General features: G+C 37.2%; 1 protein-coding gene and 1 pseudogene across 1 annotated transcript in view; one reads left to right on the plus strand and one right to left on the minus strand.

Moving 5' to 3' along the window:
• The window catches only part of Atad2b (ATPase family AAA domain containing 2B), a 133,309-nt gene that overhangs the window by 74,582 nt on the left and 38,393 nt on the right, over positions 1–20,334 (plus strand). The window contains exons 18-19 of the mRNA XM_032909186.1: positions 1,772–1,958; positions 14,788–14,973. Of these exons, the coding sequence (XP_032765077.1) occupies positions 1,772–1,958; positions 14,788–14,973 (373 nt within the window). The remainder of the gene's footprint in view (positions 1–1,771; positions 1,959–14,787; positions 14,974–20,334) is intronic.
• Positions 10,147–10,236, minus strand: LOC116906333 (annotated as a pseudogene).

Genomic DNA, 20,334 nt, shown 5'->3' on the forward strand with positions numbered 1-20,334 from the left:
TATTCTTTCTTTGTTTTGTGCATTTGGTGTCTTGTCTCTTATGTGACAGGAGGAATTTCTTTTGTGGTCCAATCTATTTGGAGTTCTTTAGGCCTCTTGTACATTTATGGGCATCTCTTTCTTTAGGTTAGGGAAGTTTTCTTCTAAAACTTTGTTGAATATATTTACTGGCCCGTTAAGCAGGAAGTCTTCACTCTCTTCTATACCTATTATCCTTAAGTTTGATCTTCTCATTGTGTCCTGGATTTCCTGGATATTTTGTGCTAGGAGCTTTTTGCATTTTACATTATCTTTGATGATTGTGTCGATGTTTTCTATGGTATCTTCTGCCCCTGAGATTCTCTCTTCTCTCTCTTGTATTCTGTTGGTGATGCTTGCATCTATGACTTCTGATTTCTTCCCTACGTTTTCTATCTCCAGGGTTGTCTCCCTTTGTGCTTTCTTTATTGTTTCTATTTCCATTTTTAAATCCTGGATGGGTTTGTCCATTTCCTTCACCTGTTTGGTTGTGTTTTCCTGTAATTCTTTAAGGGATTCTTTAAGAGATTTTTGTGTTTCCTCTTTTAGGGCTTCTATTTGTTTACTTATGTTGTCCTATATTTATTTAAGTGAGTTATTTATATCCTTCTTAAAGTCCTCCATCATCATAAAATGTGATTTTAAAATCTGGATATCCAGTATTTGCTTTGGTGGGAGAACTGGGCTCTGATGATGCCCAGTAGTCTTGGTTTCTGTTGCTTAGGTTCCTGAGCTTGCCTCTCGCCATCAGGTTGTCTCTGGTGTTAGCTTGTCTTGCTGTCTCTGACAGTGGCTTGACCCTCCTGTAGGCCTGTGTTGTCAGCACTGCTGTATACCTGTGTTCTTTCAGCCGGATCTGGGAACAGAGTGCTCTGCTCTCTGGTGTGTAGGTGCTCCTGGCAACTGGCTTTCAACTCTTGGCACAGGCAGAAATCCAAAGGGTTCTGCCCCTGATTGCTCCTAGGACCCTGTGCCCATTGGGCACAGATGGCACTAAGCAATTTCCTCTTGGGTTAGGAATGTGGTTAGAACGTAGTTGTCTCCTCTGAGTTCTCAGGAGTGTCTGCACTTCTGATGGTCCAGCTCTCTCCCCCACGGGATTTGGGTGCAGGAAGCCATGGTACAGGTTCAGTTCAGTAATGGGTGTAGCCAGGAGTAATTAAGTTTCAAAATGACTATGTCAGTAGGCAAAGAGTATAGCAGTGAGAAAATACAATTAACATAAAAATTAGCATTTTAACCATATTTTGACTTGGTGGGTCGTGGGTTGTAGCTTAGGCAGCCAGAACTCACTGTCATGAGCTCAAGAGTGGCCGGATTGAGTGTGAATCACCATGCCCAGCTTTAACCATTTCTTCTCTAAGCTTTACATTGGTAATAGTCTTAAGGTCTATGTTTTCTTTTTTTCTAGATTTTTCCTTACTGCAGATCTATTTCTTTGTCAGGACCCTTACTGTTTGATTAATAGCTAAATGATACAATCTTGCACTCTCCAAACTTATAATATGGTAGGATGAAATATTGCTGAATTTTTCTTTCTTTTAGAATGGGTTTTATACTTTAACATATTGGTTATTATTATTGCCACAGATAGTCAGTATTTTAGAATCATGATTAATTAAAAAGAAGACTATACTAAAAGAAAGGTTTTATGAATTTGAAGTTATATTCTTATGATAGGAATGTTTCCCCTGCAACTCATGCACACTGATATTCAGAATATATAGTTTTAAATTACTATTATGTCTCATAGGTCACCATATCATCAGCCAACCTCTTATAGGCCTCGGTTGTTGCTATCTGGGGAACGAGGTTCAGGACAGACTTCGCACCTTGCTCCAGCACTTTTGCATACACTAGAAAGATTCTCTGTGCATCGTCTCGACCTCCCAGCACTTTACTCAGTCAGTGCCAAAACACCTGAAGAATCATGTGCACAGGTAGGTGTGCACGTTGCTTTTGTTTTGTTATTATGCACATAGTGTATAAGATTTGATTTTTCAGAGGATGGTAAATATTACCTTTTCATTAGGTATTTATTCATAGTCTTATGTTAGTACAGTGTATAATACTTTAAAGATGAGCTCATTGTGGTTTTGTTCTGTGATACTTCCTTATTGAAAATGTAGTGTCTTATAAAAGAAAAAAAAGGCCTTTCCCTCTCTTTTGGATCCCCTTTTCAAAGTTGTGATTTCAAAGATGGTTTAGATTCTTTACTTAGAGCCTCACAATAAGAAGAGGAACAGTGTGTAGCTGCGATGTCAGGATTTATAATAGACTTGTGATAGTAAACTGTGCATATGTGTATCCATAGTTTCTTTGATTTTCAACTCTTATGAAATCCTACGGCTTCTGAAGGAAGGCTATAGAAGGGGCTGTTTATATTTGTTGAGGATTTTATATACAGCCACAAATACATTACAAACAGTATTCTTGAACTTGAAAGTGATGAGGGAAATAAATTTTTGAGCTAAGAGTGACCATGTTATAACCATTTCTGTATCTTTACACAGTGTGTATGTAGTGGGAATTCAATAAGTTTTTCCCCTTCTTTTTTGCCTTTTTCCATTTTCATGTTTGTGTGTGTGCATGCGTGTTTTCATGTGTGTGGGCGCAAATGTATGTGGAATTTTTAGGTTGATGTTGGGATATATCCTGGGTAGAACTTCCATGTTATTCAATGAGATAGGATTTCCCCACCAGACCCAGAGCTTGCCAGTATAGATAATCTTGCTTGCCACTTTCCTGTGATGACTTCCTTGTCTGCCCTCTGAAGCTGTAACCATACCCACCTAGCATATACACGAGTGCTGGTGATCTGAACTCTAGCTGGCTTATGCAAGGACTTGACTACAGGGCCATCTCTTCAGCCCTTCCTTCAGTTTTGTGCGGGTGTTATGCTCAGACTGGCCTGGACGTCCTAGTCTCAGCCTCCTTAGTAACTGGGACTTCAGATGTCTGATAGGACGCTCATCAGGAAGTGCTTGTTAAATACTTGAATGTTCATGTTTCCAGTAAGTAAGATGAATGCCAATTTATACTTGAATGTTTTGTCCACTTTTATATGGCTTTTATACGTGGTGAGGTGCCATTGGTAAATACTTGATAGTTGTATGGTAGTTATTTAGCTGAACGTTGTTCACAGATTGGGCTCTTGTAGCAGGAAGTACATGTTTGTTAAAAAGTTTATAGTGGTTTTGGCTTAATTTGTCTTTTATTTACAGTTCTCTGGTAATTAACAGTATTTCTTATAGAGCTTTGTTTAAAGGTTTCTTTTTAAATTCTGTGGTCCTAATATAAAACTGTATACCAGTACTTTGCTCTCAGTTTGACACATACTAGCTGTGAATTTTTCCCAGTAACATTTGCTTTGATGTTTGCTCATATTTTTCCTTCTGGATGAGAAAATTTTGCAGGTTTGTACAAGTAAGAGAATTATTCAGTGTCATTTCAAGTAAATCCAAGTGATGTAGTAGGAAAGTATAAATTACCAGGATTGACTTTACAAAGAGATAATGTAAACAGCACTAACTGTAGAAGGAGGAATTGAAAAGTGTTGTAAAAGCACTCACCCAAGACAGTCTCACAGGTGAATCATTTGAAAGAGTACTATCATTCGGATGCTAACGTGTGCCAAGCATAGGAGAAGAGGAAAGCTGAGAGACTGGCAAAGTAGCAGCAGCAGCCTTTCAAAGACATACAGAGTGCCAAAGACCGACTGTCCTCCTAAGACAGCAGCCACAAAGAAACATTACTAAATGGAGCCTTTTAGTTAAAAAAGTGATAGGTCACTATTGAGACATGCAAGATTGATTCAAATATTGAGGGAATTGAATATTGGAAAGGCTGTGTTAAGGTTACAAGTATTGATTGTGATAGCATTGTTTTTGGAAAACCTATAGAATTAAAAATTGTTTAGGACAGTAAGAGGATTCTATAAGCTAGGCACTTGCAAACGTAATGGTCTAAAACTTGTTGCTTTCTTATATATTAATCACAATAAGTTATAAATACAATGGATAGAGAGAATGATTCAAAACAGTAACTAAGTTTACCTAGGAATTAATTGAAAAAATTAGTATGCCATGCCTAAGAAGAGAATTTAAATTCAACTGAAAGGGACAATTGAATTAAAAAAAGTTTTAAATTATTTTATTTTAATTCAGGTATAGATTAAATGGATAGAACCTTAGCTACACAGCTTCATTATTGTGACCTAAATGATGTTTAACTCAACTGAACCTCGATTTCATTACGTATGAAATGAAGATAATGATACTTAGTATAAGGTTCTATTAAAATAAATACATCAAATAGGCTTGATAGTGCTCTGAGCATGTTAGCTGTAATCATGGTTTTCATTTTCATTGCTGCTAAGACCAAAATGAGAAGGCTGCGAGTTCTTTTCTGAATTATTCATAAAATTTCAGTCTAATCCATTTATAATCCCACTATAGAGGTAGCAACCTAACAAGATTTCTGTTTCTTCTAGATAATCAACATGAGAATCATAAGATGAAATCTAGAGAAAGAAATATAATATAAAACTTTGGATTTTTTTTTTATGGGTATGCTAGGGTGACAATAATAAGACACTTATATCTGCACAGGAACAGATAAAGTAAAAGGACTGAAAGACAAAACAAAGCAAGCAAAGAAAACCCACCCTGACCTCTGTAGAAACGGCATGTGATGATGGCTCCTACAAATACAGCTCTTGATATATCAGTAACAGAAGAAACGGGCTACTTAGTGAGTGTCTTTTAAAAACCGGCTGTCCTTCAGAGGGACAGTCGTAGAGATAATCTCTTGTGTACCGTGTAAAAGCACTCATTGTCAGTAAATTGCTGATTGGCCGCTGAGCTGAGGCAGGATTAGAAGCTGAGACATCCAACAGAGAGAGGGGAATTCTGAGATTATGTCAAGTGCAGGGAGATTCATCCAGACACAGAAGAAGATGATCATGTGAAACTGAGGACCGGGTAACCAGCCATGTGGATAGATAGATGGATAATTAAGATAGGAGCTAGTTGGGAAACAGAGTCAAAGCTATTGACCTAAGCATGTATGTGTTCATATATAAGATGTGTCAGTTGTTATTTCTGGGAACAAAGTAGATGGGTGCAAAAACACAAGGATGGATTTAACTACAGACAACAGAAAGACAAAACAATTCACTTTCCTATTTGTTTGTATATGTAAATGCAAACAAATTTTAGATCAGCTTTGGAACTGCAGCTAAGAGAATTCACGAGACTCATATGTTTATTATCATTTGCCTAAGAAAGTAGTTTCTAAACAATATACAAACACTAGAACCCAAATAAAGGAACTTGACTACAGAAAAATTTAAGTTTCATATAGCAAATGTATATTTAAAATAAAATTAATAGACATTGTTTGGTGAAAAATGTATTTTTCATATATCAAGAGAAAATTTCTTGAGCTGGAGAGGTGGCTCAGTGGTTAAGAGTACTGACTGCTCTTCCAGAGGTCCTGAGTTCAAATCTCAGCAACAACATGGTGGCTCACAACCATCTGTAATGGGATCTGATGCCCTCTTCTGTGTGGTGAAGACAGCTAGTGAACTCATATAAATTCAATCAATCAATCAATCAATCAATCAATCAATAAAAAAAAGAGCAAATTTCTTAAATATGAATAGTATTTAAATCAGGAAAGATAAAGAATAAAGGTCTAACATAAAAATTTGCAAAACACAGCAAGATATAGTGGCATATATCTATCTGTAATTTTCAGTATTCTGAAAGCTGAGGCAGGGCAAGCAAAACTTCACGATGATACCAGATTATATTGTGAATACCCATCTTAGTCTCCTCCAACATCTGCTAAAGAGAAAAGGAAAGAAAAAAAAAAAGAGAGAGAGAGAATAGAGCAAATATGCTTTGTATTTATAAAGAGATTAAAAAACAAAACAACCAGCTAAAAAGAGATTTTTACCTTCATACACACACACACACACACACACACACACACACACACACACACACACACGAAAATCACAAGTTTTGTTTAAAGTTAACAAAAACTTAAAAAGTTAATTCTGGAAATATTCTGTATATTTGTATTTAGTTAAATGGAAATGGAAATTTATATATTTTAGAGTATTGTTATGCTTTTGTTTCTTATAAAATTTAAAGTAGGTATTATGAGCTTTTGATCTAGAATTATATATTTAGGAACTTTGCCCCCTAAAGGCTTATTAGCTATAAGAATTCATTGTCAGATACAGACAGATATTAATCATGGCTTTGTGTCATTATTGTGTTTTATATTACGTTTATATTTTATGTGCTTTGGTGTTTTGATTACATGTATATCTGTATGAGGGTGTCTGTTCCTCTGAAATTGGAGTTACAGACAGTTGTGAGCTGCCATGTGGGTGCTGGGAATTGAACCCAGGTCCTTTGGAAGAACAGTGTTCTTCACCACTGAGCCATCTCTTTAGCTTTGTGCATGCTGACAAACATAATTCATCAAACAAATTGAAAGTCCTATAATGGGGCATTGGAAAACAAGTCATGTATCTACTATGAGGCCACCAACAGAGATGAGATTGGTTTACACAGGTTGATATGGGAAAGTAAAGGTGGTGTGTGTGTGTGTGTGTGTGTGTGTGTGTGTGTGTGTATGTATGTGTTGTGTATGCGCATACATGTGATATGTTTATGAATGGTTGCTTTGATTTAGGGACAGGAATCTGTGATTGTGAATGATTAAATTTTCATGTTTGTTTTCTTTCTGTTTTATGCTTTTAGTTTTGCAGTGATGAACATCAGACCTAGGACCTTGTGGCAGGTGCTCTTTCACTGAGCTAAATTTTCAGCCAACTTTGTTTATTTATACCTTTAATTACAGTATAAAGGAAGAAAAAGTCCCACCTACAATAGCAGCTGTTGTAGCGTATGGAACCTTTTCTTTTTATGGCATTTATATTTGACTATTAAGCAAATGAAAAATTAACTTCAAAGGAGATAGATGTGTTATCTATTGTTGCTGTATTCCCAGATTCTTAGAGGATGAAGCAGGATAGTTTCTGCCCTGACATACAAAATCAACCAGGCAGTACCATGAGATCCTCCTCTTTCCTCTGTTTTCCTTTGTGCATGTGCACACATGTAGTGGTGCCTGTTGAGGCCAGAAGTTAACCTACAGTGTCATTTTTTAGGAGCCTTGCACCTTAATTATGAGGTAGGTTTTCTTACTGGAACCTAGGACTAACAGAATAAGCTAAGTTGGCTGGCCAGAAAGCTTCAAGTATGTTCTTGTCTCTACCTTCCAACACTGAGATTACAAATTCATGTTCCCAATGCTCCCCCATACTTGGGTAGTAAAAACTTTACCCAGAAAATTGTCTTTCCTAGCTGTCCCTAAATCCTGTCTCTTTAAATAATTTTGGTGGATTGGATTGGCTAATACCTATAATTCCAGGACTCTGGAGGGCTGAGGCAAAAGCATTTCAGGAAGGCATATCTCAGCTGGAGATAACGTGTATGACTTTAAATAAAAAGTCACATTAAAAGAGAAGCCTTTTCTAAACAGGAGTCTCTGTTCTGTATTGTCTGGTGTGTGTGTATTGAGGCCCAGATTATGGGTTTAGTGTGGTAAAGCACACTACAAGCAGCACTCAGGGTGCCTTGTAGTGAACTGTAGCTTCATAGTATGGAGCCTGGGCCTCTTAAAGTCATAACTTGACTAACTATGGATCCTAACTTCATATTCTTCGTTCTCTTTCATTTCTGACTTTCTTTTTTTGGTCATGTTGATGGTGAAAGTGGGGGGAGGGGTATCAATTTATAGGAGAAAAATAATAAAAACCTCTTGGTTTCATCATTTGGCTGTGTAGTTTGCAAAAAGCCATTTTCTCAGTGCAGTTCAAACGCTTCTTAGAGGGGCTGGGGATTTAGCTCAGCGGTAGAGCGCTTACCTAGGAAGGGCAAGGCCCTGGGTTCGGTCCCCAGCTCTGAAAAAAAGAACCAAAAAAAAAAAAAAAAGCTTCTTAGATGCAAGAGCTCATGCTTGAATAAGCACCAGCTTGGCCAGGTCTTGGCTAGGCCGTGGAACAGCTAGGCTCTGCTGAACACTGCTGGGGACCAGCTAACCACTGTTTATAAATGTAGTAGTTTTTCAACAGACTTTTCCATAAAGATACTGCTAGTAAGTAAAACTGATGTTTAAAAACAACTTATAAAGGACAGAAAATCTGGTTTTAAGTAGCTAAGAAAAAAAATCCTAGGGTAGTGGGTGTGGTTCAAGTACTAAACTATAGCATTTAAAAAGTTCTCTTTTCTGTATTCTTTTTCTTTCTGCCTTCTCTCCTTGGGACTAAAACTCTGTCCTGAGGATCAACTCTAAGTAAATGTGTAGCAGGAGTCAGTCTATGGCAAGTTACTCTTAGCATGTATTTCTCTAATGTATGTGAAGTTTTACATTTGTGTGTGTGTGTGTGTGTGTGTGTGTGTGTGTGTGTGTGTGTGTGTGTGTGTGTGTAGGTCAGAGAACAGCTTTTGGAAGATGTTTCTTTTTCCTGTATAGGTTCATGGGATTGGATTTATGATATCTGGTTTGATCAAGCAGCTTTACCCACTTTAACATGCTTCATACAAAATAAGTTGGATATTTAATAGTGTAGCATGAAAATGAAAAAAGGGAAGACTTAAATAGCCTTTAAAGGAATGTATTTCTTATGTATGAGAAAAATGAAGATGTGAAGAGCTCTCTGTAGTGTTCTTTACACTGTGGTGATGGTATTAACTGCTTAGCTGTTTTTTTAAAACACACACATGCAAGATGTCTGTTTGCATGTGAGAGGCAAAACTTCCTCTCCTCACCTGTCTGCCTTGACTTATAAATTAATATTAGGAGAGAAATATATTAGAGGAATTAGTTCCTACTGAAGAGTTCCCTCACTGTTTAAGATTTAGTGTCTTAGAATTGCCTGGAGGCATTTACTGAAATTTCTTAATTCTTTGACTCCAGACCCAGGGATCCTATTTCACTGAATTTGGGATAGGTTTTAGGAACCTATATTTTAAACATGCACCCCAATCTATTACTATTCTAGGTCTTAAATAGATTACATTTTGAGGTACAGTACTTTGTGGTCTCTGTCTGGTACTAGCAGGCACAATATGGTTCTCTGTGTGTATATGTGCTACTCTCACATTATTGAGCATGTCAGAGTATTCCAAGATGAATGGGAAATCTTGGAACATTCCTGGTTGGTACCTAAGTTCGCACACGGTCACTGAGCCCTACAGTGTGTCCTGAGGCGTCAGTGTGGGTAGTGCATGCCTTCAGTCTCAGTACATGGAGGTGAAGACAGGTCGATCAGGACCAAGGCCAGCCTGAACTATATGGAACTTTTTCTCTTATACTTCCCCTCCTAGACTCATGAGACAAAAATCAGTAATAACTGTAATTCTACCTCTCTTCCATTCTCAAATGTGAACGCTGTCTCCTATATTATTTTCATTATTGACTTAGAAAAAAGGATGAATGAATATTATATTTTATCTTTTTTGTTAAAAGATATTATTAGTGATATTATTAAACTAGAGTAAATTTATATATGTTTTTAAAGATTTTAAAAATTATTTAAATATCTGTATATGGGGAGGTATATATGCACATGAATGCAAGTACCAACAGAAGTCAAACTTCCCTGGGCCTGCAATTTTGTTCACTTGTAAGTCACCTGATATGGGTGCTGGAAATCAAACTCAGGTCTTCAGGAAGAGCAATATATGTTCTCAAACACTGAGCTAAATTTCCAGCTCTTCAATATGTGATTTATCAAAAGCTTTGAAATTTAGGTACTGTATAGTGTTATGAATTATTTGAAATGGTGAATCAAATATTTTATTCGGTGAAAGTTTTAGTATTTTTCTATTCCCAGAGAGAAAAATATATCTGGGAGTTCTCAGGAAAAGCCATTTTTGACCCAGTAATATTAAAGGATTAATATTTATCTCAGCGCAGTGTCCCCCTTTTAGTTTACCTAAAAAATTTCCATATAATATATTTTGACCATTTTTTCCCTCCCCCAGCTCCTCCCAGGGCCTTCCTATACCCTACCCACCTGGTTTTATAGCAACCCTCCCTTCAAAAGATATGGCTCCTGTCATGAAGTTGCGTGTCATCCTTGTTCAGGGGCCATGCTAATCTGTATTGTCCCACTTTAATGTATGTGCACACTGGTGGTTTTGTGTTTGTTCACACAGGTGTCTGGGTTTTTCTGTGGTATACACTTCCCTGAGTTTGTAAGCAAATTAAATTTTCTTACTTCAGAATGTGTAACAGTGATTGAATTGCACTCTTTATGGAATGAAAGTATCAGAAAATTTAGCTTTAACAGACGTTGTTTTGTAGTATTGCCACAAATAGGTATGCTTCATCACTGACTGGCTTTGTACTTAAGTAGAAAAACATGGTGTCTCATTTTTTGAAATATTTTTTTTAAAGATTTATTTATCTATTTTATGTATGTGAGTACACCGTCACTGTCTTCAGACACACCAGAGAGGACATCGGATTCCATTACAGATGGTTGTGAGCCACCATGTGGTTGCTGGGAATTGAACTCAGGACCTCTGGAAGAGGAGCCAGTGCTCTTAACCCGAGCACTCTCTCCAGGCCCCCTATTTTTTGAATTCTTGATCCTTAGAGGTCATACAGTGCTTCGTTTTTGCAGAAGATACTCAGTAAATCTTAGGTGAATTGAATATTAATGCAGTAAAATGATATTAATAGGATAAATCACCAGTGATACTATGTAATCTTATGATAGCAAGATACAAAAAATTCAACTCATTATGCTTTGAAATAAAGCACTTTCTATAAAAATTGAGTTTTAGTTCCCCAAATTTTACTTTTAGCTATGTTTCATAATTTTAGTATATTAAGTAACTGACATTCTAGAAGTTTCCTGGCGACATAAAGTTGTTTGCCTCTTGCCGGTGATCGCCCCTCCTAGGTAAGTCAGAGCACATCTGGCTTGAGTTTTCTACTTTATTCACATTTGCATTTGATTTTTTTCCATCTAGATTTCAAGATTTCAGTTTTTAAACAAAATGGATTGTAGTTGAGGCTATAAATTCTTAACTAAAAACATGTAAGTCTGGGTATATAAATCATTGGTAGGATACGGACCAACTTGTGCAAAGCTCTGGATCTCATCCCTAGAGCTGGCAAAATAGAAAAAGAAAATGGCAAAAATTTCACACATTGAATGTGTATGCATGTAGTGCTGGGGAATCAAACCAATGTCTGACACCGAGGTGAGCGCTGCCCCAGACACTTTAGTTTGGTGCTGAAGCCCTGCCCTCTCAGTTCTGCTCTTCAGACATCAGAACTCCTCTAAATATTGGTGCAGTTCATATCATTAGTACTCCCTTGAATGGGCACTTCTAGTCCAACAAGATGAGTTTTGCCTTTGATATTTAGCATAAGTAATTTGTGATTTAAAAAAAAAAAAACCTTAAGGAAAAGAAAACCTGGTTAAGAGATGTAATATCTGGGTCAAGCAGGAAGCCAGGAGGAAATGGAGTGTGAACAGACACTGGAACATGCTCATGTGACGTGTGCAAGAGTGCTGGTCATATCAGAGGTGTTTGAAACGGTTGGTTCAGTAATTTGGCCTACTGTCTTTTTTCTCTATGACAGTTTTTCTGTTTTCTACTACACCTTGCACATCCACCAATCCGAGACACCTTATAGGTGAGTATTTCTCTAGTTCTCAAGCGGCATCAGTTATTCCAGCCAGGGGCCACTTCAGTAAAACTAGGCTCTATTTTTCCTGTGAATTGACAGGCATTCAATTTCACAAAGACTACTTTAGTCCACAGCTTTAAAAATTGCCAACGTGGGATATAGCTCAGTGACAAGAGTACTTGCCTGTTGTGTGAAGCCCATCCCCAGAATCCTCCTTCCTCAGCACCTAAATAAGATCTAATGATCATGAGTAAACTGTTGAAAGGCTGTTTTTACATTACTCTTAAACCAACATCCCAGAATTCACAAGAAAATGCCATTTCTTTGATGTTTATACTCTTACAAATTTTAAAATGCTAGTTTTGGAATCATTCGTTCGTTCGTTCGTTCGTTCGTTCACTCACTCACTCACTCACTCACTCACTCACTCACTCACTCACTCACTCACTCAGTGCTTCTAATTGAACCTGGGTCTCAGAAGCACTATACAAGCACTTCCTCATTAAACTTGCAGCTCACCTTTTGAAATCTTAGTATAAAACTGAGAAATCAGAACAAGTTGGTTTTATATTTAAAACCATGAAAGTATACTGTAATATCGTGTTATACAAACTGAGTAATTAAAAGGAAAAGCCCTTCCGTAGTGCTTTTCACTATTTCTAGAAAGTAAACGTGGTTCCCAACTAAAGGATTAGAGGAAACATTGTAGAAATAATCTGTAGATGTTGTTTATCTCTTGTAGTCTTCTGTAGTAAGGTTAATTCTCCAGTCATATCATTATACTCATGGGTTAAAAAGGCCAAGCCTTTTGGATTTTTTTATATTTGTGTTAGACTCATCTGCTCTCGGTTTTCTAATATAAAATTTCTAATTGTAAAATTTTAGAAAAAATGATATTTTTAGAGACATTGGAAATAATAGAATATTATGTTTTTTTGAAGAGGATTTGATGAAAATGAGAAAGAAGTCTAAAGAAAGCCGTCTCTGAGAGTTGCTGAGTCTGCGCAGTCCGCAGTCAGCAGTCAGCAGAGCACCTGTTGCTTCTGTTGTTTAACTCTGACTCTGTGAGCTTCTTCTTATCCTTAACCTGTTGTAGTGCCCTTCACACTGACGCTTGGTGGTAGCTGGATGTTCTCAACATGTATTCCTACACAGTCTAACAGAAGTACTAGCGTAAGGCAAAAAAATGTGTAGAGGCCTGTCCTGTTTTCACCTGTACACCAGGCATGAGGCGACGTGCAGTGGCCCATTTTCTCCTGAAGTTTGTGAGAAGTTACTGTTTGCTCGTCTTCTTTCTTTGATCACTCTTCTTAATTTCTCTTCCTCTTAGTTTTACCAGCATAGACAGGGGATTGGAAACCAGCAGTGAGAATTAGTTACTGTTTTCCTCATACCATGCCTGCTGTTGGCCTCATGTAGCAATTTCTTTAAAAAAAAAAAGAGAGAGAGAGAGAGAGAGAGAGAGAGAGAGAGAGAGAGAGAGAGAGAGAGAGAGAGAGAGAGAGAGAGAGAGAGAGAGTCTCGGATGCCTTTGCACTCCTGCCTGGATAAGAACCTGCATGGCTCCTTCCTTTTGCCAATGATTTGTGCTTGTTCTTTTTTTTTAAATTTCCTATAAGAACTTTGAAGAGGGAAAATTATAGATTTCCAAAATTTAGGATAACAGTATTTACAGTAAAGTTCGGAGTTTGTGAGTCTTGATGAAACCGTGTCTACAGCTGCTCTGGATTGGTGGATATGCAAATAACCAGCAAAGGAAGGAGCAAACATTTCCTTTGAGACATGTGACAGGAGCGTCTATGTTCCTTCCACCTGGGGAGTCTGTTTGAGCCTCTGTCATCTGTGTTGGCAGCACTGTGAAATATTAGTGAATAATCTTATGTAATTGGTAAGGATGCTCATGAAATAAAAATATTTCTTTTTATTCTTTAGAACATTTCTAATAATTTGCTTGTATGCTTGTTTATTTGTGTGTGTGCGCGAGTGTGAGAGGGAGAAAGAGAGAGAATGTTGCTGTATAGCCATAGCCCAGGCTGGCCTCAAACTTGCTGTGTAATCCCATCTGTCTTGTAATTTTCAGTCCTTTTGCCTCAGCCACCTACTTGTTGGGATTATAGGCATATGTTACTACATCTGCTGTAGTTATTTGTGTTAGGTCCTTACTTATCTTTTACATTACATAGGCTCATTGTGATGTGTTTAAAATAAGGGAAGTAACTAAAGAATAGAACTTTCTAGTTGGAAGAAATATTGTCAGATGTTCAACACTTATATCTAACCTTGTTAAAAAGATTGCATCTTAACATGGAAGAAGTCAGTGATGGCCTCAACAGATGTTAACCTGCACGCAGAGGAGAGCAGCAGTTCTGGCTTAGCAGTTAATAGCCAGTCTGGGTCTTACAGTTGTGTGTTGGCAGAGTGTGACGGGAAGTATGGTTTTAACAACTGAGGAAAATGCCGTTTTAATTTCCTGACAGTGGAAGTGTCTCAGAGCTCCTTGCTAACTTATTGTTCTTCTTTAGAGAAGTCAAGCTGTTTTGTAACTATGAAGAATTGAGTGATAGAAAGAGATAAGTATGTAAGCAGAAAGTTCATTAAATTTAAGTTCTAGGGTAGGGTGTCTTGGTTGACATGTATTCTTGCATTTAGTGATTTTAGATACTGCTTAAGTATTTCAACAATGCTGTCCTTTCTTCCTTATTGACGGTCACTAATAACACTAAAAGTGATATGGGCGATAGAGGTGCTTATTTTTATTAGCAGCATTTTTTATAGTGGTTGCCTTATTCCTACATGGTGAAACACAATTTTTTATCTTTATGCTATTAATATGTACTGAATAGGAGTGGTTAAATTGTAAAATACCTTTTTATATATGATGGGGCAAGAGTACATAGGAGTTACTTATATAAGCTTTTGTATCCTCTCTTAAGAAATTAAGTTTGGGGATGATTGACATACTGAATGTATACAGGGGTCGATACGTAGGTTTTAGAGTACTCAATTTGAGCTTTTAATCACTGGTTCTTTCCTTAGATATTTCGAGAAGCTCGAAGAACAGTACCAAGTATTGTTTACATGCCTCATATTGGTGACTGGTGGGACGCTGTCAGCGAGACCGTGAGAGCAACGTTTCTGACCTTGCTGCAGGATATACCATCCTTTTCACCTATATTTTTATTGTCTACCTCTGAAACCATGTACAGTGAGCTGCCTGAAGAGGTAAGAAGTGCTTAAATATCTATTTTTGCCTCATTATGTTAGTGTGTGTGCCTAGACTTTAACGGTTGAACCACGTCTCCAGCCTGCTGTTTTTTTTTTTTTTTTTTTTTTTGTCTTTATTAACTTGGGTATTTCTTATTTACATTTCAAATGTTATTCCCTTTCCTGGTTTCCAGGCCAACAACCCCCTAACCCCTCCCCCTCCCCTTCTATATGGGTGTTCCCCTCCCCACCCTCCCCCCATTGCCGCCCTCCCCCCAACAATCAGGTTCACTGGGGGTTCAGTCTTAGCAGGACCCAGGGCTTCCCCTTCCACTGGTGCCCTTACTAGGCTATTCATTGCTACCTATGAGGTCAGAGTCCAGGGTCAGCCCCTGTATAGTCTTTGGGTAGTGGCTTAGTCCCTGGAAGCTCTGGTTGCTTGGCATTGTTGTTCATATGGGGTTCCAGCCTGCCTTATTATATTGCTTAAAAAATTGTTGACTTATTAAATTAAACAACTTTTAATTATAATAAAAATCACAGTTTTTATACCAAATCTATTAGCTTTTTAGGCACCATTCACTTCACTGCTGTGAAGATGAGACAATTCCATGCTAAAGCAGAGCCTGATGTGTGCGGCTTCCTCAGAAAGCCTGAGCTTTTCCACCACTGTCCCTTCATAATGTCCCTTTTCATTCTTTGTGAGCCAGGAGCTTTTCATTGATGGAATTAGATTTTATTTGGGTTAAATATTACTGTGCATTTTTTCTTTTAAAAATTATATCTGAAATTTACTTTTGAGTTCAAATAAAAAGTAAAGCCATAATTGATTCAGGGGGAAAACAGGCTTTGAATGAAATTTATCAAAATTTTCTGCCTGTCTATCCCTCTCGCCCCCCTCTTTTTTTTGAGACGAAGTTTTTCTGTTTAGCTGTCCTGGAACTTGCTCTGTAGACCAGGCTTGCCTCAAATTATGGAGAACTGCTTGTCTCTGCTTCCTTTGAGTGCTGGAATTAATGGAGTATGCCATGACTGCACAACTTGATTAAATTTTTATTTTATGTGTATTGGTGTTTTGCCTGCATGTTTTGCCTGTGCAAGGGTGTTGGATCCCCTGAAACTGAAACTGGATTTACAGACAGTTGTGAGCTGCCGTGTGGTACTGGGAGTTGAACCTGGGCACTGTGGAAGAACAGCCAGTGCTCGTTAATTGCTGAGCCGTCTCTCCAGCTCCTTATTAAAAAATTTTAATACCCCGATCTTACATGACATTCAAATGGTATTTTAAAAAAATACTCATTGAAAATATTTTCCTAGGAGATACTGTAGAAATGATGTTCATTTAAAATATTTACATGTTTTAAATGTAATATAAACCTGGTCATATAGAATTTTATAATTCAAGTATTTGTTTACTGAGTACTTTCATGTTTTGCCTTTTGCTAGTTGTTTTAATAGAATGAATTTGCATTAATTTATTAGTCTTGTATGAAACTGTTTATTTATATAATAATAATGGTAGTAATAATAAATAATTGTATATATAGGCTTATGTATGCATATGCAGGCTATGTTGTTGATCAGAGGACTGCTTTTGAGAATCAGCTCCTTTCTTCCATTGTCATTTCTGAGGATCAGACTCGGGTTGTCAGGCTTGCATGGCAAACACTTTTACCTGCTGAGGCATCTTACTGACCCTAGTAGGCTTGTTTAATTTTAAATTGTGTGTGCATGCGTGTGTGTGTGCATGCGTGTGTGTGTGTGTATGCACAAAGATCATAAAAGGACATTATGTCCCTTTAAACTGGAGTGACAAGCAGTTAGTTGTAAGCTGTCTGACTTGGATGCTGGGAACTGAATTTGGGTCCTCTGTAAGAATAGCCTTCTACTCTTAACTGCTGGGCCATTTATATGTCCCAAATAAAATTTGGAAGTTTAGTGTCTGGTAGAATATGAAGGCTACTAACCATAACTTTTAGTTTATTGCCATAGAGGGCATAGTTTAGCTGTTGTAGTATTCAGAAAAACTATGATATTGATTGACTATCCTTAATTAGCAGAAGTTTGTTAGCATTGACAATTTAAAAATACTCTGTGTAAATGTAACTTTTCCATATCTGATGTAATTGTCATCTCTGAGGTTTACTGCCTCTGTCTGCTGACCTAATCCTAATCCTGGAAACTTAGCCTCTGTGCAGTTTTATCTAGGCCTAGAATGTTTGCAACTTCCGAGACTTACTACTGAATAAGATCATCCTTTCTAGTTCTTTCCGAACTCTGAATGGCTAGTTCAAATCAGCTTGGAGGCTGATTCTCTCCAATCCGATTGATTACTCTGCCTGGCCTAACTAACTCTAGCAATCTTTTCTGGCTCCTTTTTATCCTCTGGCTTGTTCTCTCTTCAACCTGTCTCCATAAAACCCTCTCCTTTCTGCACCTGCTCCTCAGGTAGCTTCCCTTTCTTCTTTCTTCTCACAAGAAGAAAGACTTGGGGCATATTTTGTCCCATTTTTTTTCTCTGACTTGTCATTTTGTTCACCACTCAATTAGACCTTGCCTTCAAACATTCAAGCTTCCTTCTGCAAACTAACTTTATTTTCACTATTTGGGATTAAAGGTGAATACTGGGGCGTATCTACAATCCAGCCAGGGGGACTAAAGGTGTGTGCTAACGTCTGAGCCATACTACAACTAAAAAGTTTTTTCAGTAAATAACACAATCTCAGGGTGTGATCCAATAATTCTGTAATAATTGCAATCATAAATGGAAAAGGTTTTCATCTATGTATATCCATCCATCCATCCATCCATCCATCCATCCATCCATCCATCCATCCATCCATCCATCCATTTCTGTCTAGTCTCAAGCCCACGGCAGTCCTCTAACCTCCTAGATGTGAGCTATGATGCTTGGTTCTGCTCATTTTAAAAGAATTAGTCCCATGGGATTTGTGTTGTTAGTATAAATGACAATCATTTTTAGAACCCCTCTTATATTCTTATATCCTTTATATTCTTAATGTTTCTATCTTCTAGTCCAGTAGCCCAGAACATTAGAACTTCCATTCATGTTAATTTTCATGTTATCTTATGTACTTAGTATGTATATATTTTATAATAGAAATAATATGTTACTAGAATGTTGTGTTAAATGAATATGCTTATTTTGAGGAAATATGCTCAGGTGTCTTACTTTTGAAATGTTCGATCAAAAATTCAGAAATCATGCTCTGTAATAATAGAGACTATTGAACTGTCGTACCTTACTTAGAGTCCCACTGCTATTCAATGTGGCAGAACAAAGATTATAATTCAGGTGTTTTTTTTTTTTTTGGTTCCAAGATCATGTACTAATAGTAATTCTTTTTTAAAGTTTTTAATTCTATTATTTATTTTACGTGTATGGATGTTTTGCCAGCTTGTATATCTGTGTACCTTGTGTGTACTTGGTGTCTACAGAGACAAGAAGAGCACCTCAGATCCCTTAGAACTTGCGTTAAATAAAGACTGTTGTGAGTTGCCATGTTGGTGCTAGGAATGGACCCTGGGTACTGGAAGAAGATCCAGGGCTCTTAGCCACTGAGCCATGTCTCCAGCTGTCCAAATAGTAATTTTTTAAGATGCCATAGATGCAGTTTCCTGATGTTGTGATGTTTAGGCTTGAAGAGTGGTCAAGGAGATACCAAATTTCGTCTTCATCATCAGTTAAGATCATCACTCAATTTCTATAAACTTATTAGGTGCCAGTTTGATGCAATGTGATGTCTTAATAAGTCTGAATTTATCCAAGGCATGTGCTGTTTGTTTTCTTTACCCTTCTGTCAACAAAGAGTAGCAAACTACCTAGTATAGTAGTATATATAGTAATATATATATATATATAGTAATATATATATATATATATATATAGTAATTTATGGTAACACACCTATAAACACACAGGCATTATGTACTCATGGTTTTCAAGCACAGTGAGTCTTGACTGAGTGAATGAACAGAATATGTGAAAAATAGATTATCACTGCTCTACAGGAATTAAGGTTTGGAGGGAAGAAAGACATTGAAAAAGTAAAACAACTATGGAAGTGCTATGTATGAAGTTGAAGAGATGGCTATCCTCTGATGGATGGCAGAGGATCTGGGTTCAGTTCCCAGCACCCATATTAGTAGCCTTATAACCAGTTATAAGACTTATAACACCAACTGCTGTGGTTGTGACACAATTCTGTCACAAATCCATATTCACACACACACACACACACACTATTATCTTTTTTAAAAAGCTACAGTAGTAAAATAAAAAAGAAATATTAACTTTATTACTGAAAAGATTTCACTAAAAATGAAAAGCAAGCCACAGACTGGTAGATAAGCTTTGAAACAGGTTATTTTTCTGTTGAATGACATTATAAATGTGTTTTTAAAAAACTCTTTTAACTTAATAATATAGTAAGGCAGTTGGCTCACAGTTGGCTCAGTGAGTAAAGGCACCTGCTGCCAAAATGACCACCTGTGTTTGAGCCATGCCTGTGGTGGAAGAAGAGAACTGACTCTTGGAAGTTTTCTTCTTGACTCCACAGGCATTCTGTGGCACATGTGCAACTACACACGTGCACATACAAATTCCGTCAAATGGTGTTTATGTGTGTGTCCTTTGTTTTTTTCAGACAGGATTTCTCGGTGTAGGTTTGGCTGTCCTGGAACTCATTCTGTAGACCAGGCTGGCCTTGAATTTACACAGATCTACATGCCTCTGCCTCTCAAGTATTGGGTTTAAAAGTGTGTGCCACCACCACTTGGCCCCATCAAATTATTTTTTGTTAAAGGTTTTGGGGCTGTTAAGTCTGGGAAAGTCTGTTCTACATGCTAAGAAAAAAATGAAGCTGAATGCTTGCCTAATACCTAAAGCAAAATTAACGTAAACAAATCAAAGATATGTAAGAGCTACAACTTATAGTAAACTTTATGACACCATATTTGAACGTGAGTTCTTGGACATGGCCCCCAAAAAAGCAAAAACAAAAGAAAAGTACTAAAAATAAGTAACAAGGATCTTGCAAAAATTAAAAACTTTCATCTTTTATCAATGGTTATTACTATAGAGTGAAAAGTAAACCATAATATGGGAAAAATAATTGAAACAATAAGAAAAGGTTTTTTTATCAGAAAATTTGGAGTCTAGAAGGTAGAAGTTAGCTAGTCCTAAAACCAATCAACCAACCAACCAATCAACCAACCAGACTCTCCCCACTCCCCCCCAAAAAAATCAAAAGCAGTATTAAGTGTCATGTGATAGATGTGGATGGAATATAATTGTTTAAGTAGCTTATCTTGGAAGGGGAGCTGTGAATTGAAAGCCTCGCTAGAGCAGGTGAGGAG

This window comes from Rattus rattus, chromosome 7 (assembly GCF_011064425.1).
Source record: "Rattus rattus isolate New Zealand chromosome 7, Rrattus_CSIRO_v1, whole genome shotgun sequence".
NCBI classification, from domain to species: Eukaryota; Metazoa; Chordata; class Mammalia; order Rodentia; family Muridae; genus Rattus; species Rattus rattus.